Below are 27,161 nucleotides of genomic sequence, written 5' to 3' on the forward strand. Positions count from 1 at the left end.
TTTAAAAAAAAGGGAAATGCTTTCACTATCTATGCAATTAGCATTTTATATAAATACACATGTAGTCTTAGAGTTTGCTGCTAGAGTAGCCTTTTTATTTTTAATCACAGGGAATTAGCTGCAGAAGCGTATTTTTTGGGCTGAAGGGGAAGATAGTGTTGTAAAAAAGACACTTAGAAGAAAAAGCAAAACAAAAACCACAAACCAAACTAAAACCAAGCAACCAAGCAACAGTAACCAGCACCCCACCACAGTTTTATAACATATACACGAGCAGGGAAAATATTGCAGCCAAAGCTAATAAAAATTAGCTTGTGAAAGAGACAACCAGGCAAAAAGCTATTAGGGAAGATAAAGCTGTAGAATGAAACGTCCAAGATAAACTTTCACCCTCGGGCATCTTGGCAATCACAAAGTTGCAACACATGGTGGGAAGCAATGTAATTGATAAAAGCAAGAGTGTAATATAGAAATCAGTAGATGAAACAGTATTGTACCTGTGGGGGGAAAAAAAGTAATAGAATGGTGTCCACAGGGCAGAATATCCCATCAGTGTGAGGAAGATGAGGTTGAGCTTATTGAAGGAGATGCTTAAGGGAGAGACAGGCAAGGAACTTCAAGATAGCTGCATTCAGTTAGCAACTCAGTTGTCAAAGGGAAGTAATAGTGTGATTTGGAAATGGTTATAAAACATAGAAGGCCTTAAAACGGAAAATCCTTAGAAAAGAATTTTCAGAGAGGAGACAAATCTAAAGGATGGAATGAAATTACTTTTTCTAAATCTGATGAGTCCTAGCTACTACATGCATATCACGTGTATAAAAAGCACACTAAGGTTTCCTTTTAATGATCCACCACACTTAGTATAAATTAAGTACTTCCTGCTTTTTTCTATGAAATAGGCTGCAACAAAAATTAAAAAAGAGGTAGTAAAATTTTTTTAATTTTTTTATTATTTTAATACCTACAGAACTATTTCCTCCAGTTGACTCATTCTTGCAAGAGAATCAAATTGATACACTGCAAGAGTATATTATTTTTCCAAACTTTATCACACACAGCTTACTCTTTTCACAGTTATTTTAGAAGACTGACTTTTAAGATGCAACTATGTTTGACATAAGTTAAGGGCTGTCTCCAAAAGCATTAGAGCAGAGTAACATCATATACCTTTAATTCATCCTATCTGTTCTGCAGAAGTTTGAGGAAAAGCTCTCCTATACACATCCTTGGTATAAAAGTTTTATTAGAGAACCATGAAACAGACTTCAAGCTGTAGCACATACAGCTCCCTGCCTCTCAAAGCTTCAGCTATTAAAACCCAAAGTTCTCAGGACTCCAGAGCTAGATGACTTCAAACACCTTCAACAGCACAGACTCATCCCAATAGTGGCAGCAGAAAATGTGCACAGCCAAATATACAAAGGCCTTGTGCTGCAGGGTAACAGAAAAGGTAAGATGCTATAACACACGGGAGTCTGGACGTTCCCCTGGGCCAGGCAGATAGTCTGTAGCGGCTGCTCAATGCTCAGTTGTGATCGGACAGCCACAATGAAAAATGCTCTTTCAAGGACCATATTCGAAAGCTTCTTGGGCTGCACAGAAACCTCTCATTTTCCAGTAGTGACTTAGTCTCTTGTACTCCTCTTCTGTTCGTCAAGACAGCAGCAGTCTTTCCTTTCTCCTGCATGAATTCTGCTCTCTCTGTGGAAGAGACTAAAAAAAGCTCACAAGAGCCAGTAGTGGGTGAACTCTGTTTTCATACAGTCTGTTGTGCAACAGCACCATCCAGCTGTCAAACAAAAAATAATGAAACAGTAATGCCACTATCTAGATTTGGTTCTTGTACCACAAGCAAAATGAAGATTTACACCTACTACACAAACCAAAAACAATGGGTCCCTTCCCTTCCCTTCTTCTGAATTAATTAGATTGGTCCGTTGTGTTATGTTTTCTGGGTTAGTACACTGGAGTGTGATTTAGCAAAACTAAGAATTCAATCCGGTTTATTTCTACCCAGTATGACTGGCAGGCTACTGCTTACCTCAGTGTTTCAGTGAAGTGCGGAATATAAGCTCTCAGGTATGAGGAAAAGACCATTATATTTGGCTCACAACCAAAGACAGTTAATCACACTACAAAAATTAATGGAAAGAACCTCAACCATTTCATACATAAGAGCCTATGTTTTAGCTCTCATAACTAACCACTCTTGAGCTTCAGTTGTGAAAGCAAGAACAGCAACCTTCAGTGAGGGGGGAAAAACACTGAAAACTCAGACTTAACTAATGGATTACTCTTCAAATGCATCATGACATGAAGTAGACTTCTTGCTTTCCATGATTTTTTCATGAAGTTGACCATTTACCTGAAGTAAATCCAGAAGGTCACTCTTCAAATTGTACTCAGCTCTTCACTAAACTCAGTTTTGTTCTAACACCCACAGGGAGCTTACCATGTCCACAGATGATCAGGAAGTCTAATATTAGAATACAGTTCTTGCATTGCATGTGCCTTGGCCTCTCCTGTGATTCCCCCATCCTTGCACTGTTTGATACCTGAAAGCAGGGAACAAATTAATCTCCTTTTCTGACTTTCTGAAGTCCAGCACTAGTTCTTTACGAACACTTTACAAAGCAATACAGGATATCCACTGAAGTCTAAAGATAGGTCAATCATTCTTTAAAAGAAAAGAGCAGCAACTTTCCAAGTAAATACTGGCAGGAAAAAATTGTAAATGCAACAATTAACCCAGGAGAAAGCGCATTTCTACACTCAAAACATGAAAGGAAAACCTAGGATAAATGAGGTGACTTCAAGGAACTTGAGCTTATGCAAGAAAGAATCAGCATAATCACATTAAGATGCTGTTTTGCTTGCATAGAACTACATACGTACAGTAGATTTTAATATAGGCCCAGAACATAAGAGCATAGAAACTGGAAAAAAAGCAAGCATTAGAATAGTAGCTAAAGCATATGAGCAAAGAATATGCCCAAAGATACAGCAGAGGTGCCAAATGACAAACCTGTGCCAAGTGGGAGAGAACCTGCCCTCAGACCAAGTAAGGCAGCAAAACCAGAAGAATCCAGAGATACAGAGCCCTAAGGAAAAGGGGACAATCAGCTGCCCAAAAACTGCAGATGAACAAGATCAAATAGAGGCATGGCCAATAAGGAAATATTACCACTAAATTTGTCTAGTGAAAGCAAGTTCTCCTTTCGCAAAAACAAGGAGAACAGAGAACACAAAACCTTCAAGAGGAACTGTATTGAAGTAATTGCAAGACATCATTAGATCAGAGACAGAACAAAGCTACTAGAAAAAAAAGTTGAAATGCAAACAGACCAAAATGCGCAAATTGGTAAGAAAAAAAAAATGGTGCCAAATGTACATAGGAGGGTATTGGAAGAAGGTGGCAAGGAGGTGGTGGGCAAAAAAGAGCCTTTCAATCTGGGTGTTTATTCCCTGTTCCACAAAAAAGTCAGCAAAGTTTTAATTCAAAGTACAGAGAAAGTAATGTAAAATAATGAATCTGATGATCTTGATTGAAGAAAGTCCATTTCCCTTGCCAGGAAATGACCTAGAGAATTTGTGACATGGCTTGGAGGCTGCACAGTAATGCCCATAGAACTGCATACTCAAAAGGCATAGAGCTACACACTCATTCCAATAACAGAACAGCTACAATCAATCAACTTCAAAACTCAGATGTATAAGGAAGAAAGAGGAAAAGCAGATCTCCATTAGTTACTAGTCAGGTCAAATAACAAGGGGGACAGTGGAACAGCATAAGAATCCCACTAGGCATAGAAATAGGCTTCCCTTGGAAAGAAAGAAGACAAGCCAGACACAAGGAGAAACAGGAAGCCCTGAAGTCTTTCCAAAACAGTCTAAATTGAGAGGCAACACTTTTACACCATCCTCTATGAGGTCAACCAGAGTTCTGCCAACTTGATCACAGTAGATCCCTGAAGGATTTCACATGGAACTTGAGCTCATGACAGTGTCTTTTTCATGTTTTTCCACAGAGTGCAATCTTTTAAGCCAGGCCACCAGAAGGTAATAAAGAAAAGGTAAAAAAAAAGTGTTTCCAATAGACTGCAACCCATTTACACTTACTAGTAGTCCAGTATACCAAGGAAACAATCTTAAGATTAGAGTATGTATTCAAACTGAGCTTTGTAGTCTTGAGTGAGTAAGCATTTCCAAACCCAGGGCTTCAGCTGTTCAGAGAGTCTTAGATAGATGTACTATAGTTAAACCTGCCATGTCACTCAGAGTATATGTTTACATGTCTACAAGCCATTCCTGCCAGCAAAGTATCCACTTACTATCAACAGAAGGTACTACTCAGTTCAGACCTGAGGAGTTCAGTTCTATCTTCATCAACCTCTATAACCTTGTAACAAGCAAAGCTTGCAGATCTGATTTATTGCACACTTCTGCTGTCACTGATGAGTGCAGTTGCAAGCCTAATGACAAGCTTGTTGCAACTGGAACTTTAGTGCATGAACAGTATTATTTAAACCAGGGACACAGAATACAACTCCTGTGAAAATAGTGATAAGTTCACACATGATCACTTCATAATATTAGGCAGAATAGCAGGATACAAGAATCATGTTGCACATACCAGCATCTTGACCTGCTCCATCCTTAGAACTACACTGCAACACTCACCAGCTCCCTCCTTTCACACAAACTTTGAGTCCCATTAGTTTTATATTTAGCATTACACGGCAAGTTACATTCTACTTCCAAAGTGTCTAGACATAAATTGTGTTGATAGCCATGTCTTCCAGTGAAAGGCCATGTTCCCATGACAGGGAGTATGAATAAAGCCAAGAGGTTCTCTCTGAAAAAGCTCACACATTTCAAAATTTAAGAGCTTATTTTAATCCAAGATATGGCAACTGTAAAGTCCAGTTCATAAAAGGGCCACTTGCTCCTGCTAAGTCTTCATCTGCATAGTGAAAACAGTCAATCAATGCAAGTCCTAGTCAGTAGGGCTTCCCCATTGATTCCAAAATTTTCCTTCTCTCTTCTGCTGAGGGCATCTCTGGCTTCACACCATTTCTTTTCCTTTGCATCATGATGCCATGCTGTAAATGGAAGAAAATGACCATGAGAACACACATCTCTCAGAAGTCTCTGCCTCTGAGCTCCAAATGAGTAAGATTCTTTAACAGAAGTACTCTTTATATATCAAGAGCCAGATACTAAGTCTCATTATCTTCAATTAAATTCTAGTATATTTAATTATCAGCTATCTCATAGTTTACCTTACTACTTCAGAAGACAGTGAAATTACAATAGTCCCATTACACTAATTTGCAGTTGTCTGTAAATAGTAGTTTCTGCAATTATTTAAAGGCTAAGCTAAAAGACTCTTTACTACTATAGCATAAGGAAAGAAAATAGCAGAGAACTGCACATAGTTCCTCATGATACTTTTCAACCGCAAGAGAGCAAATAAGGATACCACCAAATAAGAATGAACTATTCCTAAGCTTTAAGTAAACATGACTGAAAACAGATGAACTTGTATCTTACCTCAGAATTTCTTCCAAGATATCCATTCAAAACAGAACTTATGAACTTATTACTAGAAATATCTGATGCAAATTCAGGCACTGCAAGAACACTTACAGTCTAAAAGGGTAATTTTAAAAGTACTTCACTTAGTTCTCCTATGTGCATCTGCTTCAGTCTTCCAGCAATGCATATTGAAACTACCTGGGCCTGTAAGTCACTGTAGAAACAGAAGCAGTCAGCACTAGCTAAGACTGAAGAGTTCAGAAAGCAGTGTGTCAGAAGTAATGTACTGAAAGCAAAGCATGGACTAAAATTTAGAAAAAATCTACTGTGCTTACCCAGAATTTTCTGCAGTTTTTGTACTTCAAAAAATAAGCAGTACACATATCCTTCTTATAGTTGTTGTCATCCATACATTTTCTAGAGGCATCTGTCTCCTTTAATAGGGAAAAGATACTTCAGAGCTGAGGGAAGGTACTGTACTCGGTGTCTAAAAATTCTAACAAGCCCCAGAGTATCTATGAAGATAGGGGGCAGCTTCTCAGATGAAAGAATACTATCAAAGAGAGCAGAAGAACATCTATCACAGAGGATAATCAGTAATTCCAAGCAATTACTTCATTTAGAGACAACAGACATTAGTACTCTTTAAACAGTAAGGATAGAGTCCACAGAATAGTTGTTTACAAAGATACTTGGTATAACCCACAAGGGACTTTAAAAAAAAAAAAAAATTAAAAAAAAAAGAATCAAGCTTGTCTAACCAGGATTTCAGTCTCTGGTTTTACAAACAGAAAACTGAAGAGATCGCTATCACTTTTATTACTTATATTTATGAGGAATTACTGGTGGTTATTTAATACTTACAATAATGGATGATTTTCAGCTTTTCCCATCTTTAGACTGCTTAAGAAACTTTTTTATGCAAAATGCCAATGCAAGAACACTATCCATTAAAAAATCTAAAAATTGCATTATTTAACACTGAAACATACAATCAGAAATCCCAATTTGATCAGCTTACCTCTACACATGGATTTATATCCTGGTCTCTAAGTTGTTGTGCATGCCTGGACATTCTAGACAGACACTCGTACCTTGGCTAGAAACAAAAAAAAAGGTTAAGCATCTACTTTTAATAGTAACTCAGGATTAAGTCTGAACTTCACCATGTAATAATGGACTTCCAATAACACATATGGTCTGATGTCTTAAAAAAAAGCCCCGAAACACCACACCACCACCAAACTTCTTTCGCAAAATGTTAGTTCAAAAGCACTAACAGCAAGGCAACTTCAGCAAGTTTAGCCTGTCACCAAGACTGTTCACTCCCTGATAAATTCCCGCAGAGAATGGAGCAACTGCGATGACTCTCATACCAGTCTGTCATATCATTGAGGAAGTGACTATGCCCAGGAGAAACAGCTCCAGAGAAGCTGTTCACAGCCAACACAGTGCAGGTGCTTCAATTAATAGTGCGGGGGAGCGATACACAAGTAAGGTTTCCCTGATTTGTGCCTACTCCTTAGCTGGATAATATCTGTCTCTTCACTGAGCTTCCTCAGGTATAACAAGGGCCCAACCATCTCCTGTGGTGTTCTATCAGATATTTCACAGACGATCAGCAGTTTCACCCCAAGAAGGGACCAGAACCACTTACACTGTGCATAACAGCTCAAACCACATTTTTTGCCAGCTTAGTAGTTTGACACTGACTCTAAGCCTCAAAGAGACAGGGTTCAGTGCCAAGAACCTAAACTGACACAAGATGATGAGATCAAGACAAACAGTAGACCCTCATTCCCTTTACCACTTCCCATACATTGCCTCTGGCATACATATGGCCATGCAGGTATTTGTTCCAAACAAACACTAAATCTAACAAAAAAAAAAAAAATTAATGTTTACCAGACGACTGAGGCAATGCAAGCAGAAACACAGAACTGAAGGAGAGCTCTTTGCAGCAAACTGAAGTACAGCTGAAAAATATGACTATGAAAGAACATCCTTGCTTGATCTTGTTTGGCTTTTTTTTTTTTTCCCTAAAGACACTGCTTCTAATTCTAAACTTGAACTGTTCATGTTACAGATTGATAACTGAAACTAAGCAATAAAAAGTCAGTTTTGCTTGACATCAGCAAACAACAACAACAAAAATCAAACACTGCTCTTATAACTCACAGATAAAACAATGTTTTAGACCAAGGTTCTTCTTTGAGTAAGAGTAAGCTATTCCAGGTGAAAGCGACATAGGTTTTGTATCCTGTGCACTCTCCTGGTGCTTGGAATTTTTTTTTTTTTTTGCATTCCACATGATAATTTTCTGCAAATGGCCCTTTTAAAGAACAACATTAGGAAACACTTCCCCTTTTCCCATGAGAACTATCCAATGTTTAAGTTAACTTTACAAACTAGGCAAACGTCTGCTTTTTTGGGGGTGCAAGAGGGTTTTACGATCAGGCACTTCCAACGCAAATGGAAACAAGCATGTAGATAGTATTATATAGTATTATATAATATAGTACATAGCTATACTATATGGTATATAGGGCTATAGTCTATATAGTATTATATAGACTTAAAGGAGAGAGAAGAGTAGAAGAAAACAAGAGCAGCATATCACAATGCCTCATCTAAGTCAGTACCACAGACAACATTTTTAAAGGTTTGTATCTGTATTATAACTCTGTTTCATTGATATCAGAGGTCTAAGTACCACTTAAGCAGACATGCCTCAAGGTGTAAGGTAGTAGATTGACTTCAGCCTTACTCTCTGAAAGAGTATTCCCAAGTTGTAGGATGTGTCATCAGCGTTCATCATACGAACTGCAATTAGCATTTTAAGTTTGATTATTTTACAGTCTGCAAACGTGCCCAGTTTAAGGAACAACGCACACAATACATACATTAAATACCTACTTAGTGAACAGGGAGTTCAGGTTCTCATGAAGCTGCTTAGTTCAGAGTAGGCAAATGCCTAAACATACCACCAAAAAGGTCTGATAGCTCCTGCGAGTGTTCCTCTCTCTCTCCCCCTCTGAAGTACTACTTCAGGATCTGAACTATTATCAGCTAGAAGGGCAGGCAGGTCACACCAAAATGTTGCTGTATGACTGAATGAGCAGTTGGGCAGGAAACGAACCTTCCCCCCAGCTCTTGCACACACACAGGCTGCTCTTCCTGCCTTCACATGACAGGTCTGAGCCCAATCATAACCAAAGGCTTGTCTACTCCACAGTTCTTAATTATGCTTTAACACATTAACAGTTGTAAACTGTACCACTGAGAAATACGTTTGTTGCTAGCACTCTTTAAGCCTCAAGCTTCTTCAGTTCATAAACCATCAGGATATTTTTCTATAGGCGTCCTCTCATTGGAAAGTTTGGGTGTTTTAAATGCACGTATACATACAACATTGCTAATTATGCCAGAAGACAGCCTAGCTTATTAAACCTTAAACCCTGGAGTGAAGACCGTATAAAAACCCAACCATTTTTATCACTATTACAGTGGTGTAGGCGGGGGGCGGGAAGGGGCAGCCGGCGAGTCTGGACGCTCGGCACCGCGGAGCTGTCTCGCCCACCTCAGCCGCCCGAAAAGGGCTGGGGGTGGCAAGGTAAGTGCAGAGAAGACGGGGCGACGCCGGCGCCCACCACGCAACCGCTGCCTTCCCCCCGCGGCGGCGGAGGGCCCGGAGGAGCCCCGCGATGCTGAGCGTCCAGACCCGCCGCCGCCGGCCCCGCTCGCCGCCTCATGCAGGTAACGGCCATCGCCCCAACGGCCGCCACTGCGCAACGGCCGGCGCGCGCGGAGCCTTCCCTCAGCACCACCTGCCGCCAGAGAGCCGTGCCCGGGCCCTGCCGCTCCGCAGCCCGCTGCCGGGCCCCCCGCGCCGTCTCCCAGCCAGGCAGGGCTCCCCCAGCCCGCGGGCGGTGAAGAGGGAGCGAACCTTCCCTTCCCCAGCGGCGAACCGTGGAGCAGCGCCCGGCCCCGGGCACGGTAGGCGGACGTGCAGCGCGGGTCGCCGGCGGCGGCACTCACCTCCGTCCCCGGCCGTGTCCGCGGGAGCCCGGGGCGGAAGGGGGCTGCCCGTCTCCAATTCGAAAGACGTCAGCGGCTCGGGCAGCCCGCTTAAGTACGGGCGCAGCCTACCCCGCTCCCGGCCTCGCGGCTCCCCCCAGCCCAGCACCGCCGCCGCCCACGTCCCGGCGGCGCTGAGTGGCAAGGCCGGCCCGCCAATGGCGACGGCATCGGGCCCGCCCCGGCCTTGAGCGGCGCCTCCTTCCACCAACGGGGCGGGCGGCGCGGGCCGCAGGCGCCGGCGGCGGGGCGCGGCCGCGGCCCTGACTGACGGGGGGAGGCGTCCAACCCGCGGTGCGTGTGGGCGGCGGGCGGTGTGGGCGCGGCGTGTGCGGCAGGCTGGGCTGCACCGCAGCGCATACACTACAATGGCTGCTGGAAAGACGGGAAAGCAAACAATTTCCAGGCCCGCCGCGTCCAGCCCGAAATATGGGGAAAAAATTACAGAAAAATCGGAGAACACTGTAAAGGGTGGAAACGGGGCGCAGAGGGGATGCTGAGGCTCCCGCGGTGAGTCTGCTGCGGGTTTGGGGGGCAGGCGCCGGGGTTTAGCAGGGAAATATCAGGGTTATTTAAATTATGAAGGGGGAGGAGGAGAAGGAGGGGGGAGAGGAGAGAGGAGCAGCGAGCAGTGAGGAAAAGTTTGTGTTAACCATCCCTCCCTTCCATCCCTCTCCCCCGTCTCCCGCAGCCCCCCACCACCCCGCGTCGGACCCCCCCCGGGAGGGGAAAAGCAGGGGAGGGGAGCCGAGGCGAGCGGTGCCCCCCCTTCCCTTCCTTCGGAGGGAGAAAGAGATGATTTTCAGAAAAAAAACCTCTCTCAGGAGTTTCCTCCACTCCTCCCCTCCCTCCCCGCGGCGCTATGTTGGTTCGCGAGCGAGCGGGCGAGGCGAGCGGGCTGCCCGGGGGACGGCAGGAGGGCGCGGGGTGCCCGCCGCAGACCCCCTTGGCGGGCCGGGGCCGTGGCGGCGGCGCGGGGCAGCAGCGGGAGCTGCGCGGCCGCCCCCTCCCCTCTTCGCCTCTCCGGAGCCTGTGCTGTGAATGCAGTGACAGCGGCGAGAGCGGCGAGAGGGAGCGGAAGACATTAGAGACCGCGGTGCCGAAAAATGAGGGAAAAAATTAATATAAATTCACCCCCCGCCTCAAACCGGCCGAATTTCGCACAGAAATTTCCCCCGTGGACCCGGCTACCCGTGGGGTGTCCCCCGGACCTGGCGGCCGCGTCTTTGGGGGGATCCGGAGGGACTTTGGGGCACTCGACCCCCCTTTCCCGTCGTTTTTTGGACAAAAGTTTTTTTTTTTCGTAATAAAGAAACGAATTTGCCTGCTCTCCCCCTCCGAGTGGCCCAGGAGCTTTTCCCTTCCCCATCGGTGTGTGTTTAGAGAAAAGTGTGAACCCAAGTAAGTGCTGAGTCGTGTTGCATTGGGGAGGGGGGTTTGCTAACTGAAAGCAGGAGAGATCCGGAGAGAGAGAGAGAGAGAGCAGGGACAGCTTGTTGTCAGTATCATAAACAACCAAAATGGAGGGAGAAGTGAGGCATATAACAAAATAAAAATCAGAAAAAAATGCCAAAAAATACCTAAAAATCGGGGCTGCTCCCCCTTTTCTTCCTCAAGGTAACAGAATAAAACCCGTGTCTTCCCGAGACCGTTTTAAGGTTTCAGGGAGCAAGGAGTTAATATTTATTATTTTTTTTTTGTTGATGAATTCTTTGGAAAGGCAAAAGCCTCTTATAACTCGCCACCGACAATGAGAAAACGTGAAAATCCCTTTCAGGAGAGAGAGGTAGGGGGAGATGATAGTGCAGAAAGTGCATAACTTGGGGGTAATGTGGAGTGATCCTAGATAAGATAAATGCTGTATGTGCTGCTTTATAACTTCCTTTTTAAATGCTTTTTTGTATGTTTGGGGGGTTTTGGGAGACGGGGGCTCTTATTTTTTCCCTCTGTCTCTCTTTTTTTTTTTTTTTTTTTTTTTTTTTTTTTCCGGACCGGAATCTAATGCCTTTGTAGTGTCACTTTCCTGATCTAATTAGGATGTGTGAGGCAAAGAGTAAACCTTTCCGGTTTATAAAGTGCGTTTTCGTTGCCTTTGAATTTCAAGTTTTCCTGGTGGCTCCCTCCTCTATTTAAACCGGATTCTTCGGAGTAGTGTGGGGTTGAGGTAATACTCCATAGGGAAAGCAGGGAGGGCTCAGGGGCAGGGCACCTCGTCTGCGGGTGGTTGCTGATTTCCCTGGCACGTTCAGTTCACCTGTTTGTCTCCTACAAAGAATGCGTTCTGCACTCTCCTCGTTTTATTTATGTAAAATAATGATGCCTCATCTTGCCTCATATTGAAGTTAATGCGAAAGTGCTGCTGATGTTGGTTCCACGTGGGATCAGGGACATAGCAGGGCATTTTAAAGAGACAGCTTCTCTTTTCCTAGAGTTATCATCACCTCTGCAGCACCTCTGCCTCTATCAGAGGGATGGTTCGTTGTTGTTTTTTTTTCATGGGAAGGTATCAAATCGGCCCTGGTCTGATAAATTAAGGCAGGATAGTGGGGGGAAACGTGCAGATTCGTTTGGATCAAAGCAATTCTTCTGTGTGTGGCAGGTCTTCAGTAGAGTTTTCTTGGTGTGTTAATTAAAGTGCTGTGTTTTGGAGAGCGCTTTTTTGGAATGGGTGTTGCAGAAATGAAATAGATTCAGGTTGCTTAATATTAAAACGTGGTGCTGTTCTGCTAGCTATGAATTCCCTGGGAGGAGACCCATGTGCATAGGGCACTTTCACAGACACTTTGTAAAAGTTGTGAAGTGTGTTATTTTTACTTTGAATAAATTCAGTTTTGTTGGCGACACCTGAGTTTGTTGAAAAGTATTGTGGAGCATGTTCTATACTTAAATTTTCTGAACAGTCCCAAAAGGTTTTGAAAACAGTGAAAATAACCGTAGGTTTTAATTGGCCAAACTAGGGGCTTTTTACAAGTACACCTTAGCTGTGTAATTATAACATCACTTGGAAGATTTGCCTCTGGCTTTGTTTAAAAAAAAAGAAAGATCGTCTGAATTGTCTGTTTTTGTGTCTATGTGTGCATGTGTGTGTGTACAAGCTTTTAGCATGGGTTCTGGCTGGTTTTTGCTCAATTTTTAACTTGTAAATGTTTAATTATAGTGATGTGAAATGCTCTGGTTTTCCCTATTATATCCTACGTAATTTAATATTCAGTGGAATATCCTATTTAAAAAAAATAATGTTGCCTCTTAATATGGCAATTTGATGTCTTTATGAGGAGTTATGATGTTTCCTTTACATGTGCCTTGTTTTTGTAGTCTTTGTATTTAACTCTACATTAAAAATTGAGTACAGGTATGTGGTTCAAGAGAGAGAAGGTGGAGTACTGAACTTGTAGGGAGGCTATTTCAGCAAATGTTTCCTTTGAACTTGTGGAAGTTGAGTATCAGTTGTGATAGCCCTCTGTGTTGAATAGCATGTGTTCACAAATGATCTGTACCTTTTCTGCAAGTGTGACAAAAGAAGCTGTTGTACAGTAGTTGTTGACTAGGATAGTCTTGTGGTTAGAGATTTTGGAAGAAATCTCAAAGTTTTCCAGTGACTCACAGTTGTGAAAATTAAATCACATTAAGTACTCTTAGTCTAAAAAAAGGCTCATTAAGGAAGAAAGATTAATCAGTTTGTATAAAGGAATGAAATTGAACATTTTTCCAGAACTGTCTTTTAGAGTTTAGAGATCTCTTTTATAGTCAGCAGGAATTCATACTTTAAATTTCCTTTCCAAATATTTCTTACACCCATCTCTTCTTTTTATTGACTGAAGTAACATTATCCTGAAATGCATAGAAATTTGAAAACTTAATAGCAGTACACTGTGTGTTGGTGTTTTTAATGTACCATGATAGATAGCAGTAGATGTACAGAACTCACTTTAATAAACTAGTTAATGGTACTGAGAACAGTATTTAAGAACTCTTCAAATACTGTGTCTGTGACCATGAGTATGAAGTGTTTAATGTGTTATTACATTTTTACCTAGTTGAGAGCTTCTAAGTCATTAATCCTGTAATGCTGAAAATAGGTGTAGGCACTGATAAGAACAATATGAAAGAAACACATGGTGTGGAGTATCTTTCTTGACTTACAGTTATGTATTAAAAAGTAAATTCAGTGTATCCAACCATAGTACAAAATTCAGGACATAGGGAGGAGGTAAAGGAAAGGGTGTTCTCTCAGAATTTGATACTCCTCTCAACTGGGTTTAATTTTAAGGTATAATCCAGATGGTCATAATAATAGCAGGAGATAAATGTTGTTTAGGATTGTTTTTTACAAACTTACTATCTTTTTTGTAGAAAACTGAATTCTTCTTGTGGGGATGATGTGGTGTTTAACTAAAATAGATCTTTCAAAGCTTCATTCTAAGAGCTAAGATAGTCTTCTCTATTATATGTTGCTCTGGTTCTACACATGATTCAGTATGATTTTTTCAAAATTTTCTAAAGTTAAAATATCTGAGGAAACAAATACTGTAGACTGCTGTTGGTAAAGTTACCTATTTTTTGTAGGTAAACTGGAGATCTGTAAATGTATTAAAATCCTTCTTAGAAACTGATCAATCCTATTCAATAATATTTAAAAGTTAATAACTACAGTATTCTACAACAGTACAGCAAATACAGGAATCTGAATTGACATGCATTCAGCTTTTCTTGAATGCTTGGTTCAAATGTGTCTCTTGATGTGTACTTTTCATTTAGTAATTGTCCTGAAAAATTAGTTTCCCTATGTAGAACTTTGAGATTTAAATTAAGAAACTTTTAAAAAGTTTGTGTAACTCCAAAAAGCTATGCATACAAAATGCAGCCACTTCTAATGGTCGGCCACCTCTGCAGCTACTCAGTCAAAATGGTGCCCTTAAGCCTCCTCCTTTGAGGGTAGTGCATGTGTTTTAAAATTAATGGGTTAAAGAGGGCACTGCTCAGGTTCTAAATAAACCACTGTTTGTAACTGTTCAAGGTTATTTTGTTAAAAAGAGATATTTTATTTCAGAGTGTAAACCATAAGTTTTTAAAATTTTGTATCTATAACCTCTTACATCTTTAAAACCAGTTTTTGTCAGCAAATACCTTTTGGGAGGGTTCTTGAACGAGTTTATCTGTTTACCAAGGGGAGATATTCCCAAAAACATGAAATATGTTAAAGCAATTAGACCATTCTCAAATCAGTGTAGAGTTAAAACAAACTAGCAGCCACCACCACCAAAGTGACAGAACACTTGCTTTTAAGGAGATGTTCTCCAAATATCTGCTAGTAGTGAGGATTTAGCTTGCCTTGCTTTTGAAAGAAATGTGCAGTATCTATCCACTGAACTGTTAAGCATCTTTAACCAATTATCAAATGTTTAGGTAGCATTCAAAAACTATTTAAAATAATTCAAATGTTAGAACAAAGTAACATTTTGTATTGATCAAATGTAAAATGTTGAAATTTCTGAAGTGTAGGGGATTTTTTTTGCATTTATCTGAGCATTTTGATAATGGAGTTTTGTGTATGTTTCCTGCTAATAAAAAAATCACATCTAGAATTTAATTAAATTTATATTGATTTTTAAACTGTGCGAACTTGTAACTTGAATGTAAAACATCGATTAACTCTCAATGTAATCACTTATACTGCTGCCTGTATTTTTTTTTTATTTGTTCAAGGAATATAGTGACTCTTTATCTGAAACTGAATAGATTAGTTATTAATGCATTTCAAATGAACAGTTGTCCACCAAACATCAAATGCAAAAAATTCTAATTGTATGCAAGTTATGAAAACCTATTATTGAGCAAAACTGGTGACCATTACTGCAAGTTCAGTTTTACTTTTGTTTAGTTTGGCTTGTTAAAGTATTTTTTGTATTTTTGTATCTATTTGTATCTATTTCATTATCAGTGTTCACCTGTTATTGTCTCATCTTAGAAGGATCAATCAGCAAAAATGAATAGAATTACAAGGGGTTTTTTACATTTTTGAGAAGCTATGCTTTTAAAAATAGTTATGTGATAACAATTAAAAAGGATGGGGCCTTCTCATAGGGTATATTAAAATTGTTAACATTTAAATGGACCCTGCATGTCTTATAAACAGTTACTATGGAATCATGTTATTAAAATTCGTCACTGTACATAGCGGGGTTTTGAGGTGACTGTGTAAGTACATACTTGACAGTGGAGAGTGGGAAAGCTTATATAGTTATTCTCATGTTGAAGAAATGAATCAGTTTCTGTTATAGCCTTCTTTGCAATAACTTCTGTCCCTTTCCTAATTCACTGTATATCCAGAGCATAGAGATACTTTGTCAAATACATTAAAATACGTGGCCAGAGTGATGGGCTATTTTACGCATGCCCAACCCTGGTGGTTTTGATAGGCTTACAAGTGGGCACAAAGAGAGCAGAATGTGGCCCAGTGTGCATAATTTTATTTTATTTGTTTAAAGGAAGTGGAAGAGACAAAAAAAACCCAGGGCTGAACTAGTATAAAACCAGAAAGTGAGACAGACAAAACAAATGAATGTAGACAAGTGTGGCTATAATACACAGAACAGTAACTCAAAACTCTGAAGTAAAATAGCTCCAATCAGCTTTGAGAAGTCAAGTGGGAATCAGGAAAGTAAAACCTAGAATTGCCATCAGATGTAATTAAGAAATAACTATGTAAAGGAACTTGGAAAAATGCAAAAAGTGACTGTTACAGTAAACTGAACTGCTATAATCTTCTTTTGCACTTAATGTGCTAAATTCCTCTCTCAAAGGAGAATATCCCTAGAAATCAGATTATAAAGTGTTTAAAGGGAATTATTTGTCAAAGTTTTTTTTTTTTTTTTCAACTGAAGTTAGAATAATAATAATCTCTTCCATACTGCTGTAGAAAATACTTTGTTTGTTATCATATAACCATGCAGATTGAATATAGACTTACATATTGTACAGGTAATTCACCTGATAGCCTGACACTGTGTATCACTGACTTTTACCCTAAGAGCTTTTCTTTGTCGTTGTGGGTCACATTACACTTTGGAGACTGCCAAATCTGAAGCATTTCTTGTGAAATAAGATGTACATGTTTGATTTTGTCGTATGCACATTTGCTGTGAATTGCCAAGTAACCAAAAAGCAAGGAGAATGTCAGAAAATTTATCTTCCCTCTTCATTTATTGAGTATGTATTTGTATATTACAGGGTATCAGATTTACTGGTGCATGAGTTCTCTAAAAAGCCCTCAGAATCTGATTTCTGAATTAATGAGATCTCATTACACTAAATGTTTGAACAGCAGAAAGACCCTGTGCATGCAAATCAGATTTTACTGTCCCAAGTGCTTGTCACTTCTAATAAAACTGTTTATTGTGTAGTATACGTATTTATCGTGAATGCTACATTTATATGTAATGTAGATACGCACATGCATTTTAAGGAAACATCTGGCTGTTTAGGGAGAATGTCATGTCTTCTGAATCAGTTGTGATATAGGAACTTTATTTTAAAGAGACCTTTTTGAAGAAAAGGCAGAAAGATTCTGGCAGCTTACTATTAAATTTCAATCAAGCCTATATAGTTAGTAATAAAACATTTACAAGTTTGTAAATGTTAAGTTTCTTCAAACTCTTACTGTCACGTGTGGAATTTTCATTTATACTAATTGTGCATTTACTACAGCTGCCTACATGCAAGGCTGAATAATAATATTGTATTTATCACACGGAACTATAGGTACAATATAAATATGTAAAAGTAAGAATTGCCTACAGCTGTTCTTATGTTTTCATAAATGATACACCACAAAGGTGTAAATTTATGGTGCTAGCTACCTGTTATCAAGTTACTGGTGCTTTTTACCCTCACAATCACGTTACAAAGAGTGAGTATTAAGCTGGAATAAAACAAGTATAAAATCCTGTCAGAGTTTTGTGCTCTGTTTAAAAGCTAAACATAGACATCGTTCAGGCTTATTTTGTTCACTGGAAGTTATTGTGGTCAATACAGTCATAATTTGTTTAATCTACAACACTGGGAAATGGTGAACCACGTAGTTTAGAGAAGGGTTTAGACATAGATGATCACAATAAATGCCAGTTAATTTCAGTCTGTAGATTTTTTTTCCTCTGTGACTTGACAGTTTTCTTTAATTCTTTCGAATACTGGGATAGTGTTTAGACTAAATCACTTCTAATTATGCCCCAGCATAAACATATAGCTTATGGCTATATTTTAATCAGTTTCAGAAAAAGTAGTAAAAATATTATTGCATCTCTCAAAGGTTGGTGTTGCTACATGGTATTTTAAATGGTGTTTAAGTACAGTTATAAGCATACCAGTACAATGAAATCAGCTCCTTTTCTAAACAACAAAGTTACATTATTTGTTACTTAAGAAGTCACCAAGAAGCATAATATGTTAATTAGCCTAATTATTCAGGCTGCTTTTAATATGTGTTGAAATTGCTTTTAAAAGTATATATGCAATATTTATATCAAACTCGTTTACTTTCTCATTACTTGTAAAATGTTCTCCCACTTGTAATTTTAGAGGGTTTTTGTCTTAACTGCACAAATCTACCCTTTTCTTTTGAACATGCTCTTCTCTCAAACCAGCAGTTCTTTTACTTACTTAAAACTCTTCTGTTCTCTGAGAATGAATTAGTGTCCCATTAAGTATTGATATTGGTCATTTTTGTACTACAATAATTGTGCTGAGGAGCACTGTGGAATTAGCTTCTGATGATGATGCTACAAGTGTAGAAAAAATGTGTCTGGAGTAACACAGAAAACTTAATCATAGTGTATGGGGGTGATGGGAATAGTTTCAAACTGGATGAATGTTAAAACAAGCCTGTGAGGAAAAGAAGTCAGGTTTTGCAGCCTTGTAGCATTAATCAAACATGTGGTATTACTTTTTCTCATAAGAAATACTCAAATGCACTCCTAGCATCAATTGCTGTAGAAGGCAAACAGAAATTTAGGTTACACTTTCAGAAATTACAAACTATGAAAAAAGTTGCTTGGGGAAAAAATGGTTTTAGAGGTCTGTCCTGTAATATAATATTATTTTACCTTTGAAAACTTGAACACTTCAAAATATTTGAGAACAAGTAAGTTAAGATCACCTTGAGTAATACATTTTGGTTTCTAGTACAGTTTTTATTTATGCATCATGTAAAACAAACTTCTTACTCTTCATTATAGTTAAATATTTGTACTGAAAGGAAAGTGCATTTAAGCAGTTTCTAACTGCATTGATTACTCATTCGATTGGAGTAGGAAGATGCTTTAGTTTGGGGAGGTCGAATATGCATTATTTTTTTCTGTTTTTCTGTAGTTTGCCTAATAAAAATAATGAACATAAAAGGAGACTAGATCTTTCTTCAAGCCTTGAGTAAAAAGGGAGGTGTGGTCAGGAAGGGGCTCTGATGACTTAAATCACTGCCCCTCAGTCTTTCAAAATATTTAAAACCTATGAATTTGTGATTTCAGTCACATAGTAATGTACCTCAAAACTGATCACATATTCAGTTATCTTGAAATGAACTCCACAATTCTTTGTTAGACAAATTGAATTTTTTGTCTGAATAAGTATTTGAGTATTGTGCTGTTTGTTGCAGTTTTTATCAGGAATCAAGCCATAGAAAGTCTCTCAACTCAGCAAAACCCTCAAAGACTCCACGAATGCCCTACACCTCCCCTATTCCTGTCACAGGTCTAGTTGTTAAACTGTGGTTGGAGGTCAAATAATCCTTTCTGCTAAGCATCTGACTTTTATCATAAAGGAGGTAGTTTGATATTTGGTGGTAGTTTTAGCATAAAGGTTTTAGGTAGGTAGCTTAATAAAATGCTTGAAGTCAGGCAGAAATTTGCTGTCAGGTTGCAAGTGCTCTGTAACTGTTACGTGAAGTAGCGCTTAGGTCACATTTGTTTCACTGAGATATTAAGACTCATAGTTTGAAGAAGATAGAGCTTAACTGATTTGTTAATTCTTCCTTCCCAAATATACATAAAAAATTGCCACCACTTTTGCTGCCGACAGTGCCCTGAAGATTATCCATCCATATATATAATCTCTGCCTCTCCCAGCTTTTTGTAGCTTAGGCCTTTGTAGGAAGGTTAGGAGGTCTAGTGGATGGAGATCATAATGTATTTGTATCCCTCTTATGAATGAACTGTTACTTAGCAACTTGGTAAATTCATGATGTGATCTTGTGTTTGGGGGTACATCTGAGAGAATATGTAGTCAAAAATATGTATGCTTCCCCCGCTCCCATGCATGGCAGAGCTCAGGCCTGAAGAACAAGTATTCTAGCTTCTTGCATTGGATATTTTTAGACTACTTATGTGGAGATAAAAATTTATTCTTCCCCCTCCTACCTTGTTGCATTCATCAGGTGTTTAGGAAGTCTGTTCCTTGGTATTTTTTGAGTGTGTTGCAGTGGCTGGCAAAGTTATTAAATTACCTGAACTACAGAATTTGTAGATGGAAGACAGAGATTTTTTTCGTGTCTGATCTCGACCAGATTATTTGAAAGTTTCCTTGACCTCTTCAATAGTGCTTTACTATAAATCAGAACAAATCAAATTGAACAAACAGTCAATAAAAATGCATGTCCCAGGTTCCTCTGGTAAAGCTTCCTGAAATCCAGTTGGATGCTGACAATTCTTTTCACTGTGACCTTCAAGATACTGATTTCTCTACTTCATGTTTTCCAAATATCATCATTTCCATCAATCAAGTTCTAGACAGGTCATTAGTAAATGTACAGTACTAACTGTGTAGTGTGTAATAATATTTTAAGCCTATCTCAGAATGAGAGATCGACGTTAAAACTGAAATGCTTCTGAGAAAGCAAGTGGTATTTCCCCCTCTATTTTGATGTTGTTGTAACATTCAAGATTGTTTCAGGTGACACTCATGAAAAGGGGTGATCTTTCAGGCTGTCAAGAATCAAGCTGTTGAGGGGTTTTTTTTATAGGTTAAACCCAGTATTTTTTGTTTTAGCATCATTCAGAAATTGGTGGTCATTAGGGAACAGTAGAGTCATGTGTTTCTCAGCAGGGGAAGCTGCTTAATGATGGAACTGCAATGTCCTGAATGTGGAAGAAGCAGACCTGCAGTGCAGGATTGGTCTCTTTCTACCATGTGAACACGGAACTCTGGCTTTTAGAAATAAATTAATTATTATCACTCGCTGACTTTTTCATTTTTTCCTGCAACATCAGAAATGGATACTTCAGGATGATTTTTACAAGTCTGTCAACTTCGAAGGGCAATTAATGTAACCACATAAGAAGTTAGAGTGTTTGAAAAGGACAAAAATCCTTTTAGCAAAGACCTTGGAAAAATATTTAACTGTCTTGAAAGCAAAGAAAAATATTTACTAACCTGATGATATTTTTCAACCAAGTAAATAATATTTAGATGTTATGGGAGATTCATTTAGCAATAGCTTGGATCTGTCAGTAAGGGAATGTGTGTTATAGTAATATATTTCTGAAAATAATACATGTACACTTTGAACAATGTAGCTTTCAGTAATAAAACCATCAGTACTTGATCAAAGCAAAAAAAAAAGTTATGTCTGCGTGCATCCATAACTAAATAAAAAGCTCAGGTACCTATACATGCATAGTTATTCAGAGCCCTGCCATGGTTATTTCGGGGATCTCTACAAACACAGAGTTCTTCTACTACGTTCAGATAGTGCATGATAAAGTGCTTTCTAAGGTTAGTGAGTTTGTTGGTTTTGTGGGTTTGAATTCAGAATTAAAAGTGATACATAGAAAGGTGATATGGTACTGACTTAGTAACACACAGTATTTTAGTTCAGTGTTGTGTTGAAAGTGTGTATTAGAAAACCTGAATGTAAATGTTACATAGCTTTAGAGTTGACTTTGTAGTAACGTGGGTTGTCCCTAGGTAAACAAGTGTTTTGTTTTGTCAGAATTACCATTTCCCTATGGTGTATTTGCCTTTAATTAAATTCTGGTCCATCATTTTTTTTGTTTCTTGTTATTTGCATGGAGTTGCTTCTTCCTCCAAACAAATACAAACAACATTGTCCTCCTGCTGTGATCATTATGCATGACATCTCTGACTCAGCAGATCAAAAGTTATGTTTATTGGAAAACAGAATTAACATTTTATACTTTTTTTCAGACCACTTCAAATAGCTGTGTCAAAAGAGATTATGCTTTTAGCATGTTAATCCACTAAACCATCATCCATCATTCTCTAAGCAATGTTTTTCTTCCAGGTAGCTACCTCTTACTAAAGTCTATCTGAAAGGTTTCAGGCTATCACAGAAGTACACCCATAAACTTGAATACTTAAGAAGAGAGGCTTCTTTAATAGAGTACATAATACATCATTATCAAGTTGCAGCCTTTTTTCCAAGAATTGTTTTATATGTCAGCGTGGTTTGGCCTGCTTTAAGGCATTCTGGTTATTCAAGACAAATTGTTTATTTAAAATGGCATATGGAAACCCTTTTATCAGTATGTGTAGAGTAGCAATTCCAAATTTTGATGTTGTGATAGCCAAATACCTGAATGGAATGCTATACTGATTATGGGAAAGATAATGTAACAGGGGGTAAGAATTTATGCCAGCTGGAGATTTTGAGATTAATCTAGATTAGTAGTTTCAGTTGCTAATCTTGCCCCATGTTCCTCTATCACTTTGTTTTCTGAAGTTGTATTTTCCTCATTCAGTTTTTGTAACTGTATACTGTCACTGCATGAAGAGTCACACAAACGTGGGAAACAGCAATTCTGACTTGGCAGAAAATTCTGTATAGTGCGAAAAATACAACAGAAAAATATAGTTCTGCCTTATCTTTTGACTTGAAAAATCTTAGATGTTACTCGTAAGAACAGTAAATATGTGTGTGTTAGTCTGAAATTTGACTGTAGGTTGACTGCCACTGTGTACATCAGTGACTAGATTCTTTTAGATATTAAATATCACTATAAGGAGTTTGCTTGTACTTATCTGAATTACAGTGCAAAGTTTGCTGAAACATCTTAGCAATAACCATTTTCATTTATCTTTACAAATGCTAATTCAGTATGGTACAACACGAATTAAAAGTTTAGTTAGTTGTTACTACTTGATACTCTATTCTGGCTAGTTGTGGAGCTCTATTTAATGTTATCTGACAGATTAGAGTATTTAACTTGAAAATGTGCTGCTGCTCGACTGGCGAGCTGGGACATTGCCTACTGCGATTTGCTACTGGCAAGAAGTCTGTAAAGACCATTTTAAGGCAAGTTTGGCTATACTTGAAACTAGTAGGTGAGGTTTGATGCAGTGCCTTTCTCCTTTAGACATACTAAAACACCTTTCTCAGTTTGGGCCAATATATTTTTGAACTAGAGAAGTATTTCATATAATCTCAGACTCCTTGGTTTTGGTGACATCAGCCTTATACCTTGAAGTATGATTCTGTGGGGTTTTTGTTAGGCTGGTAGTCTATGGACACATATGACCAGAGCATAAGACATTGTGTTGTTGATCGATTCCATGTACAACCATCTGCAAAGAACAACGCCATTAATGAGACACTGGGAAAGAAGATAGTGTGTGATAAGGAATAAAATGAAGCATCATAAGGCCTACACTGAGGATGGGGTGACAGTTCCAAATAAGATTATCCTCACAGTGTTTTACTGTAAGGCTGTGTACTGTTTGTATGTGATAATACTTCCTATGTAGTGCCTTAGATTATGTTAATAAATAAAGTGTTTTCAACAAGGAGTTTCGTGTGTCAGTAGACCTAAGTGATGCATGGAAGTAACTATGCTAGTCTTATGTAAATTGTTTTTAAATAGACCGTTGAAAAAGGTGGTGTTCCAAACAGTCACAGTTTAAAATCCTGATAAGGAAGGAATTGTTGTAAAGTGTTTTGTTCGGAAGCTGTACAGTGGATCGTCTTGGCAGATACAGTTTGTCATTCTTCCAGGGCTGGATTTTCACTGAGCAATTAGATAAAGTTACCTACATTTGAACTGGTTCCTGAAGTTAGCCTGACTGGACTGAAAATGATAATGCTGAAAACCAGTTCATAAATCACTTTGTGGAGCTGGGTTGTTAGCTGCGTTAGTAAAAAATACGTTCTTTGACTCACCAGTTTAAATTAACAAAAAAAAAAAACAGAACACAACAAACAACTTGGAGAGTTTTATGTGTGATTAGGATAGTGTATTACTCAATTGATATGTACAGCCAGTCCAGAAACAGAGTGTCTCTAAATTCAGCAAGTGGTGTGTGTTGCTCTAAAGGCAGCAAGTGACTCATGTGACTGTCTTAGCAGCTGGGCAGCAAGATTAGAGAGCTACTACGGACACATTCCCTTACTGAGAGGTCCAGGCTATTGCTAAATGAAATTGTACTACAGACAACAACTGAATAACAGGCACAAGAAAATAAAGTAAATAAGTGTGTCATCAGGTTAGTGCAGTAGTTATTTCAGACAGTCATTAAAGTGACAGGGGAAAAAAACCCAAATTTTCTAAGATTCATATTTAGAAGATTTTTGCTCTTTTTTTCAAAGACTTCATATGAGATTACCTGTTAATTGTCCCTTTCAGTTTGCAGATTTGCAAAAGTCATCTTGAAATAGTGTTTCTTACATAGCAAGAAAAAAAATGAGAATGTTAGTGAGTGAAGAATCTTATTCCAAAGAACTCATTTATTTGCAAAAGTACTAAAAATATGCTTGTATCATGAAGTATTTTGATTTGAACTGAAATTGGCAAAGCGTATACTTCTTGGTCACTTGCTAATTTGAAGACTTATTCATGATGTTATTCCTCATGTATTTCCTAATTGTAAGAATTTGTGAAGTTCGTTCCAAATTGTCTTTAAGTTTTCTTGGCATGCCAGGATGGATTAGTGGAATATGTATTCTTTTATTATTATTTTTTTTTTTAAACATGTCCCTAATTTTTTTTTTTTTTTTTTTTACTCACATACTTGCTTTTCTTAAGGAAGTTGCTAAACATGTGTGGAAGTTTTGTCCTTTATTTATTTACAGTTACACATTGATATTTCAATTATTATTTGTGGATTTAAACTCAGAAGTGTCACCCTCTCAAACATCTCCTTAGGACTAACTCTCACAAGAACTCCTTTTAGTCTCGAGGACCAGACGCCTGACTGTTGCAATCAAGTAAATTGATACAGAAATCAAGAAGACAGGAATATGAAGCTCCTTAGTGCTATTTTTAGTGTTAACTTTTGGACCATAATTATATTTTGAGGATGTAATGTACTGAAGAGGAGCTTTTATATTTAAAAAGCTAAGACAAAGCCAAGTCAAGCCCATGATAAATTCCCTATAGTAACAGAGGACCAAAAGAATGTGTGTTAGGAGCCGTCATCACTGCATCCCACTGCCCTCAAAAGATTAAATTCTTTGTTTTTCATGCTTCAGGGTTCCTGGATTTCTGCTTTCTCTGTTTTCCAGTCTAGTCATGACTTGTTTCCCATCTTGTTACTGTTTCATGTTTATTCCAAATTTGTGCAGCTTTCCTCAACAACGGTTTTCATTTATATCTCTAAGAAAAAATAGAGAGTATAAATAAGGTTGTCCAGAGTTATCAGTGCATTTGAAAGCTGCCTTCTCAAGGTGGTCCATCATTTTAACAATACTTCAAAACACCTTGTTGATACAACCCTTTTATTTTTGCATGTGTTTAGATTTCTTCATAATCAAGTCTCTTATTGTTTAGTATTTTGAAATCTTTAATTTCTAGGAAATGTTCAGTTTGTTTTTTATTTTGATACATCCTCTTCTGAATGTTTCTCTAGTCCTTTTTTAATTACCATTTTCCTGTATGAGATTGCTTTTCTACTCATTTTTCAGTCACATATTACTCATCAGTTGAAAAAAAAAAAACAAGTTTGTGTTTTTATTTTGACATTGGTTAGTCTGATGATGCTCTATGACATCGGAGCACTGGGAAACAGAGGGATACTTGTGTATTGGTAAGCAGTTTATAGGTAATGTGCTAGCAGATTGTGGCCAAGGATATACCTGCAAAATATGTTGATCCTCTGACTACTTGAATGCTTCAGGGAATTCTTGTGTGCTGTTCTTAACGCATTCCTTGAGATGAACCATCCGAAATGTCCGTCTGCCAACAGAGTTTCAGGTCTTATGTCTTGCTGCCCTGTTTTGTGCTACAGCAGCTTCTTGGGCTCAGACTTTTGGCCTTCCCCTTGGGAAGCTCTCTGCCATAGTGCAGGTTGTGTTGAACCGCTTCCATTCCTTCTGTGCTCTGTTTGTTTAGAGCACCTTTTGCACAGCTGGAAGAATTATATAAAATAAACAGCTATCCTGAGAGGATATTTGCATGAACTTGGACTTTGGCTTGTTTGTTTGTTCCTTTCAGAATTACGCCCAAAATTTCTTAGCCACAAATTTGTGCTGCTCTGTGGGAAGTATCTTCTTATGGATTCTAAGGAAGAAAGCAAGCTCTTAAGCTACCTCTAGACAAAATTACAATATTTTCTTTAATAAATTTGGTTTCCAAATGGCCAAGGAGAAACAGCCCAGCAAGATAAACCAAAAATATCTTGTATTTTTGTGAGATTGCCTCTTGTAGGCAGGTGTGGTTTAAGAAAGGAGTAGGTGAGATTGTTGCTCGATATAGTCATTTTTCCCCTGCTCCCTCATGCCATTCTGTTCTTAGGATGGGGAATTATCATGGTGTTTGCTTCTTGGAGGTGTCAGAAAATTGTGGATGTTTTGAATGAAGTTGAGGTGCTATTTCTTATGCTATTTTTTTTTCTGGTGAGAATTTCACAGTGTTATTGTGATGGTGTGTGCCACCTGCCTAATATGCTTTCCTTTGCTGGGAAGACATACAACTAAGAAGAAAAAAGGTTTAGGGGAAATTGGTAGGCTGTGTTCTCTGACATAATTTCTTAGGGCTAGAGCTGTAGTCTCACCGCTTTCCTTACATCAGAAGAGGCCTGCAAGTTGGCTAGAAGTTGTACGTCGATCAGAAGTGACTCTTTAGCTCTTCACTTTCAGATGTGATATTGGAGTGACAAGCTTCCCGGTGAAGAGAGGAAATTTCAGTAGCTGCCTTTAGGAAGAGAGAAATCTTCGTTCTGGTATCTGAGAAAGCAAGCCTTGTGGGGCAAGCTGAAAAGTAAAGCATGAGAATGATTGGAGCCTAGATAACTGAAGCACTCTTCTCCAGTAACTATAGATACTGTGGTCTTTCACAGGAGAGCAGTGACAGGAAGAATGTTTGTTTCTAAGCACTGACGACTGGGTAAGAATAAATAGAACTAAGGGAGGGTTTCAGAGTTGTATTGCTTTGTTCATGTCTTTAAAAAAAAAAAAAAAAAGAAAAGAAAAAAGTAGCATCCATTTTTAGGATTCAGTGTATTAGAGGCTGAAAAAGAAAACACAGCAGGTGTTGGTCCTTCCTGTGACAAACTTACAGTGTTACTCGAAGGAGGAGAACTGAGACGGAAAGGAAAGGAAAAGA

The 27,161-nt window shown here is 38.8% G+C and overlaps 2 protein-coding genes across 11 annotated transcripts in view; one reads left to right on the forward strand and one right to left on the reverse strand.

Moving 5' to 3' along the window:
• Positions 1–3,443: 3,443 nt before the first annotated feature.
• Positions 3,444–9,797, reverse strand: CHCHD7 (coiled-coil-helix-coiled-coil-helix domain containing 7). The gene is made up of 4 exons (XM_082046620.1): positions 9,580–9,797; positions 6,563–6,640; positions 5,877–5,975; positions 3,444–5,105 (listed from the first exon to the last, which is right to left on the reverse strand). Exons 2-4 carry the CDS (start codon positions 6,614–6,616, stop codon positions 5,004–5,006), a joined length of 255 nt encoding a protein of 84 aa, XP_081902746.1. The 5' UTR covers positions 6,617–6,640; positions 9,580–9,797; the 3' UTR covers positions 3,444–5,003.
• A 136-nt stretch (positions 9,798–9,933) lies between these two features.
• PLAG1 (PLAG1 zinc finger) overlaps positions 9,934–27,161 on the forward strand; it is a 51,072-nt gene continuing 33,844 nt past the window's right edge. For all 10 annotated transcript variants that reach the window (XR_014183291.1, XM_082045075.1, XM_082045083.1 and 7 more), the window contains exon 1: positions 9,934–10,128. The gene's annotated coding sequence lies outside the window, so the exon portion shown is untranslated. The remainder of the gene's footprint in view (positions 10,129–27,161) is intronic.

The sequence above is a fragment of the Streptopelia decaocto genome (genome assembly GCF_964273445.1).
Source record: "Streptopelia decaocto genome assembly, chromosome: 2".
Classification (NCBI taxonomy): Eukaryota; Metazoa; Chordata; class Aves; order Columbiformes; family Columbidae; genus Streptopelia; species Streptopelia decaocto.